The sequence below is a fragment of the Neltuma alba genome, unplaced genomic scaffold, assembly GCF_004799145.2.
Source record: "Neltuma alba isolate B1F8T4 unplaced genomic scaffold, ASM479914v2 tig00010294_pilon, whole genome shotgun sequence".
NCBI classification, from domain to species: Eukaryota; Viridiplantae; Streptophyta; class Magnoliopsida; order Fabales; family Fabaceae; genus Neltuma; species Neltuma alba.
The window spans coordinates 416,559-423,606 of NW_021635212.1; the positions used below are offsets into that span (position 1 = coordinate 416,559).

Here is a 7,048-nt window from a genome sequence, read left to right on the forward strand (position 1 = left end):
AACGAGAATTTTAATTCTTTGTGGGCTTCCAAACTCACAAAATAAAAGAGAGACTTGGTATATAGAGTGATAGATATGACTTTTCGGCTGTTAAACTTATTTTTATCTTCATCTTACCGGCTAAGAATCCAATCAATAATTAGCAACCAACAAGTGGCAAGTAAGGTATCATAGAACATAAAGTAGATTAATAAATCATGCATTAATTTAATCATTTGTTTCGAGAGAAGAATACAAGTTTCGTTCTTCACATGCAAAGAGATCACTATAAACACATCTGAAGAGATTCAAACAAGAAAGAGCAACTGTGCTATCAAACATATGGATTTTGAAACTGATCAGTGGGTGGTTGAAATCAACGAAAAGCTGAAGAACCATGAATCTTCTTCAATGGAGATTCAAAAATGGAAGAAGCATTGCATTTATGCAATTCCCTCCTGTGTTGCAGACATGAACAAGAAGGTCTACAGCCCTCAAACGGTGTCGTTTGGTCCATATCACCACATGAAGAAGCATCTGTTAGCCATGGAAGAGCACAAGCAAAGAGCTCTGGTTCACTTTCTGAGAACGTGTGCTAAGCCATTAGAATCGCTGATCAAAACTATGGCCAAAGTGGAAGACGACTTGAGGGATTGTTACAAGCCACTGGAATGGAAGAACAAGAACGAGAATAATAATGGTCATAGCTTCTTGAAGATGATAATTGTTGATGGGTGTTTCATGCTTGAAGTTCTCAGATTTGCATTTTGCGATAATAATGGTGATTATGCACAGAATGATCCTATTTTCAGTTGCCATGGAAGACTCTATACTATACCCTATATCAAACGTGATATGCTTGTGCTCGAGAATCAGATTCCCATGATGATTCTTGAGAAACTGATCGAATTTGAGGGAAACCAAGCCCAGGTATTTATTTAACTGTGGATTTTATCTTATATATGTTTAGGGTATTTTTAATTAAGTTAAATTGTATCTTATATTTAATTCATTTGCTTTTACTAGCGCTGGTTGACTCAACCAGTTTCATCTCTCTACAACTCTTCTGCTACAACATTTTAACCTCACCAAGAGACTTTTTAGTGACAATTTGTGAGAAACAATGATATGGATTGATGTTTTTGTCACTGCAAAATCATTTTTAACTATGATGTTTGTATTATGTCATTTTGATAAAGAGAAGTGCCATGTGGATTTTGGATTTTCTTAATTACTTAACAATTAATCAAGCGTGGGAAAGATGCAAGAAGAAATAAGACCTATCTGTCACTATTATTGATCACCTGCGTCCCACTTTGTCTCTATCCCTTTTCTTGTTACTTGAGTAATTGAGATTGAGAGATCCAAATTTTGCTTTAAAGGCTATAATGATTTCAAATAGATTCGTTTGGGGAATTGTGACCCAAAGGTGGAAAAAAAAAAACAGGAAAGAAAGAAAGGATGAGCTTGAGCGATACAAGCTTTTTCTTCTTTATGCCAAAAGATACTCATCTTCATTGTCAAGTAGTTTGGTGTCAAAAATCAGTTCTTTAGAGCAATCCTCAATTGAGAAGTTATTCACATGACTCGAATAGTTTTTTAAAATAATTATTTTAGCACTTTTTGTTAAAATAAAGAAATTGATTTATATATTCACAAATCTCTTTCATTTTCATTTTGTTCCATTACTATATTACAGGATCCAGAGTTGTTGAACAAGCTAATCCTCAAATTCTTTTGGCCCGGCACAACTCCAATCTTCAAAAGCTTTGGCAAATCCTCACACATCTTAGATCTCTACAGAAAATCCCTCCTTCAACATGAACCCACTCACCCCACAGTCATTCCCAAACCAATCAAATCAAGCAAACACAAAGAAGACGACGAAATCATCATTCCCTCTGCAAGAGAGCTTCAACAAGTTGGCATCACCTTCCAGCCAAGCAGAACCCACAGCCTCAAAGATGTCTCTTTCAATGGCGGAATCCTCAGAATCCCTTCAATAATACTCGATGACTGCACAGAGACAACCTTGTTGAACCTCATAGCATTCGAACGTATGCATGTAGGAGCAGGCAACGAGGTTTCTTCGTTTGTCTTCTTCATGGATAACATCATCGACAAGGAGATTGACGTGGTGATTTTGGAGCAAAAAGGGATTGTACAGAATGCTTTAGGAAGTGATAAAGCTGTGGCCAAGCTTTTTAACTCACTGTCTAGGGATGTTTCTGTTGATCGCGGAGGAGGAGGTATGGATATAGTGCAAGTGAGTGTGTGTAGATATTGCAAGAAGCCATGGAATAAGTGGAGAGCTAATCTCATTGAAACTTACTTCAGGAATCCATGGGCCATTGTGTCTCTTGCTGCTGCAATATTTCTGTTTGTGTTGACTTTTGTTCAGACCGTGTATACCATTCTCCAATCCTATCATCCAGACAGCTCTAGTTCATCATCTCCTCCTCCAGCTGGGCCATTTCTTCCAAGACGACGACCCCAACCTCATTTTTGAATTAGAGTTCTGATTTTCTTGTGGTGATTATGCAAAAAAGTGAAGAGAGAAAATATGAAGGAAATATTAATACACATAATTATTGGTAGCGCAGAGCATCTTCTGAAGGATTTAAGTTGCTCTCGGTATAAACCATGTAGCCCCTTTTGTGTCCTATTTGGTTCTAATTATGAATATGATCTCTTTGTATCCATTTTCCTTAATTAAGTCCAGACTACTTTTTTTTTTTGGTTTCAAATCAAATGGCTCTTTATATAATGCAATGTCAAACTTTATATTTTCTATGATCATTATTACAAGTACCTCTAACATGTCCTTAATATAAAACAGGTTTTATTTTAAGTAATAATATTTTTATCCTATATCCCGAACAAATTATAAAACTTGTTTAACTAATTAAACAAATGGCTCGAACTAATGACATTTATTAAGGATAATTTTGATAAGAGTTTTTTAACTATCTCACGTTGGCTTCGTAAAAAAACTAATCCCCAGAATTGGATCCTAAACCACCCAGGGATAGGCTACTAGTGCAGCCCCTATCACAAAAAGTAACAATCATTAAACAAACTCAACGTTGTCATTTTTCCTCTGATTTTGCAACTTTATGGGTAGTTTTATATTTTCGAAAAACTTATGACAGTGGGTGTACTTCAGTCAAAAACTTATGGGTATTTTTTGCACCCTTTTGTTTCTTTTCAATTTCTTTTTGGTCTATTAGTCTCTCTTGATCAACCAATAAAGTTTGGAAATCCATTCGTTCTCTTCTCCAATATACTTCTTCATATCATATAAATGTATAAAATTACAATGAATGTTAAATTAAGTTAGGATTCTCGAAGTGACTTCCTTTAAAGTAACAAAAATGATATACACATGATGGAGGCCCCACTTCTGTGATGCTCACCTCTAAAAGTTGAAACCATTATCGTAGATATGAATCATCACTATACTTTTTTTTTATTAGTTTTCTTTTATGCATCCATTTGATTTAATGGCGAGAATATTGATTTAAAAAACCATCCTCCATTCCAACATTTATTATCTAAAAGTATTCGAAATATGTTTCAGAACCCAAGTACAATTTATCTTCAGCGGATGTAAGTCTTTTTTAACTATGTGTAACTTACATATATGAAATAGAATAAATTATGCCGCACATAGTAGGGGAAAAAAATTATGCCTGCTAAAGATAAATTATATCCAGTATCCACTCAAAAACCTGAGTTTTTAGACATCTTTGAGAAATAAATTTTTTAACCATTTTTCTTTTAATTGAAATCTTAGCCAGTTTTTTGTTTTTTGATTCACCGGAAAAAAAGAAAAAAAAGATTCTTAACGAGCTAGCCCGGCTCTTTCTTTTAAGAGGAAGGTAAGAATAAAGTGCACCAAGGGAAAGATCAACTGTAGCCTGTTACACCCACACACACAAACAGGTTTCCTTCTATTTTCTCAAATCAACTTTAGCCTGTTATAAGCCTAGGTTTCCTTTTATTTTCTCAAATTCTATATCCATAATAATTAAAGTAGTTACTACTTTGTTAAGATGAAATAAACTAATAAAGTAGGATAATGCCTGGTCATGTTACGTTAGTTGGCAGACAAAAAAGATGATGTTATATTAATGAATTGTCTCATTCCCATTGATCATTGTAAAATATAAAATCTACAATAAAACATATTATTTATATGAGATAAGCAAGATACCTTATTCGTCGGCTAAAAATATAACTTCGTCTGAAAAATAATGTTCTTTTGGTCTCTCTAAAGCTTAAAAAGACTCTTTCTGCGTTATGTTTGATTCTAGAAAACTACTTATATAATAAAAACATATATATATATATATATATATATCAGTCAATTTAAAATATAAATATAAATTTATATAAAATTAAAACATTCTCAATTTAAGATTGTGGTTAAACTATTAAATTATGAATGCACGAAAGATTACCCGTTTATTTTAAATTAAATCTCAACAATCACATGTGCATGGTACTTTTTACAGGAAACAAACGTTCCTAGCTGCATAATAATTGATTAAATTTTTTGTAGTTTCACAAAAATAAAGTAAAAGTTAAACTTGCTGATCATCGCCACGTTGTTTGACGATTGGAAAATATTCACGTACGCGATTATGTATGTACTCTTCGGATCCTATTTATAGAACAGAGAGAAGGTATTTTTTGGTCATATTTATAAGGCACTGAAAGAAATTTTTTGCGTAGATGTATAATTTTGCCCTTAATTTATTATTGTGTTGATTTTATTTACATGAGATATAATATATATTAAATGGGGATAAAGTTATAAAGTTATTAAATTTCAAATGAGAATTAATAAAGTTTAAAGTTTTTCTTAGTCTGTGTAAAACAAATTGAAAGTGCTTTATAAATAGAATAAGAAGAGTATGTAAAATATTATCAAAGCAAACAAGATATAATGTCATGGTGAGTCCATAGTTAAGCAAAGTGAAGTCATGTGGTGAAAACTTGGAAAAGTGAGGTAGGCTATGCGAAATTAGGGGGACAAAGAAAATTTGTGTCTCAATGCTTTCCCATAATGTTTTTTCTTTTTTTCATATAAATATATTTTTGACAGATCTCAGCGGTCTAAAGTTATAGATAGGATTGAAATCGCAACCTTCACTCAGAAGGAAGTGTAACACATGCTCACTTCAAACATTTACTAGAATTTTTTAATTAGACACATTTTTCTGAAAAGAAATTCATAACTCGGGAAGAAATTTTACTCTCTGAAGATTAAATAGACCATGTAGGTGGGATGATTTACTTTACAGTGGATCTCTTTGGTGCAAGTTTAGGATAGCCCAGCTGCACCAGACTAAAGAATAAAAATACCACTGAATAATAGACCCCAACTGACTAATTTAAAAAGATTAAAAAATTACCCAATTACTTTACGTTACTTTAAAGTATTTGTACTCATCATTTTTTTTCCAACTAATTTTTCTCCCTTATAAATCAATATATAATATAATAATGCACGGAAATATTTTAGAGAGATCGTGTAATATATACTACAATTAGATAATTTAGTAATTTTTTGATCTTTTTAAATTAATTTATTAGGCCTTATATTACGCAAACAAGGTAGTATTTACCACCAGGTTAAATTTAGTTGCAGGAACTCTCCTCACTTAATCATGAGGTCGGGGGTTGGATTTCAACCCTCGAGAATAATACAATAACCTAATTGGGAGAGATTTGCCTTTTGCTCCCACTACAACACGAGAGATTATTCTCAATCGCAGGTGGACAGTATATTCCTTATATCCATCCTTTCCATCTACATTTGCAAAAATTCTAAACCATCTTAAAAGCATATTAAGTATGTAACCTCGGTAAGCCAGAAATTCACATCAAGGTATTCAACCAACAATTCCAATTTTAAATTAAGCACTCATAAACTTCAAGTAATGTATACCATTAAATAGAAACCACGTTTTAAAAAATAAAACAGAGAGAAATATGTAATCCCAGAAATTAACACCATGGATCCAAAGAAAATAGGAACCACAGTTCCTACCAGGATGTGAAATGGAATAATCTTGCTCTAAGTCCAATCATAGCATCGCCGGTCATTACTGCAATGGCTACCGGAGATGGGACATTTGGACTTACCTTAAAAGCAGTACAGTGGTAATACCCTCACATCACAAACAAAATGGCCCCTAGAAAAGATCACACAAAAAACGATTAAAAATAAAAATAAAGAAAAACCACATAGACCTATTTCAACCCACAGCACTGCCAATCAATTCGGGATCTCTTCCTCATAGGATATATCTATTTCTTAATCAGAAAACCTAAAATGCTCAACCATATCTTGCATAATACTACACAATCATGGGCACTAATCCATGCAATGAATTAGCAAGAATAACAGAGACATACACATCATACAAAGAGTCCATGTTAGGGATTTGAAGAGTAAATAGAGCAAATCAGAGAAATTATGATTTCTTTCTCATCTCAAATACATTTTACAATAAGCATTGTATGCACTGACTTTTTCTGACCAGATTATTTATCAGTTGACTAACACGGGCCAAGTACAATGGGATTTTGAGCAACCCAAACCATCTTCTCATGTATTCTTAAAAGTCCAAACAGCTGCAAACACATGCAAAATAAATTAACAAAGCTTTTCACAGAATGATCCATTAAATGAAAAACTGGTTGATTGAAGATCCAGGGGACAAGAAGGTGTTGGTTTTGTCTTTTGAATATCCTCATCAGTGCTGTGTTTGGTGGAACTTCTTATTTGAGGACATTTCTCCTTCCAAAGAAGTTTCTCAGCTTTACAACCTAGACACTCTCCAAATTGCTAAGGAGTTGTTGTTGGGCCTGTCCGTTTTATGGGTAGCTTGCAAACAACGACACCACAAGTTGCAGGAAAAGAATGCTCATGTTTGGATATTAGTTGCAGAAAATGACGTTGGGAAAATTTATTTTAGAAAATCCAGTATAGCAAAAGAGACCTTCAACTTGTGTTGGAACAACTGAAGTTTGACAAGCAGACATTCAATAGAAAGCG

At 33.4% G+C, this 7,048-nt stretch overlaps 1 protein-coding gene and 1 non-coding gene across 2 annotated transcripts; one reads left to right on the plus strand and one right to left on the minus strand.

The window, feature by feature from the left end:
- The first annotated feature begins 321 nt into the window (after positions 1–321).
- On the plus strand, positions 322–2,488 carry LOC114755571 (UPF0481 protein At3g47200-like). Its single transcript, XM_028944459.1, has 2 exons — positions 322–909; positions 1,679–2,488. The coding sequence occupies exons 1-2, from the start codon at positions 322–324 to the stop codon at positions 2,486–2,488; spliced, it is 1,398 nt and encodes a 465-aa protein (XP_028800292.1).
- A 3,489-nt stretch (positions 2,489–5,977) lies between these two features.
- LOC114755625 (small nucleolar RNA snoR2/U65) lies at positions 5,978–6,129 on the minus strand. Its single transcript, XR_003741327.1, has one exon. It is a non-coding gene; the product is annotated as a small nucleolar RNA snoR2/U65 (small nucleolar RNA).
- Between the last annotated feature and the right edge of the window lie 919 nt (positions 6,130–7,048).

Coding starts and splice junctions, on each gene's coding strand:
- LOC114755571 (XM_028944459.1), top strand. CDS start 322: ATGGATTTTGAAACTGATCAGTGGGTGGTTGAAATCAACGAAAAGCTG. Junction 910..1,678: donor TTGAGGGAAACCAAGCCCAG/GTATTTATTTAA, acceptor ACTATATTACAG/GATCCAGAGTTGTTGAACAA.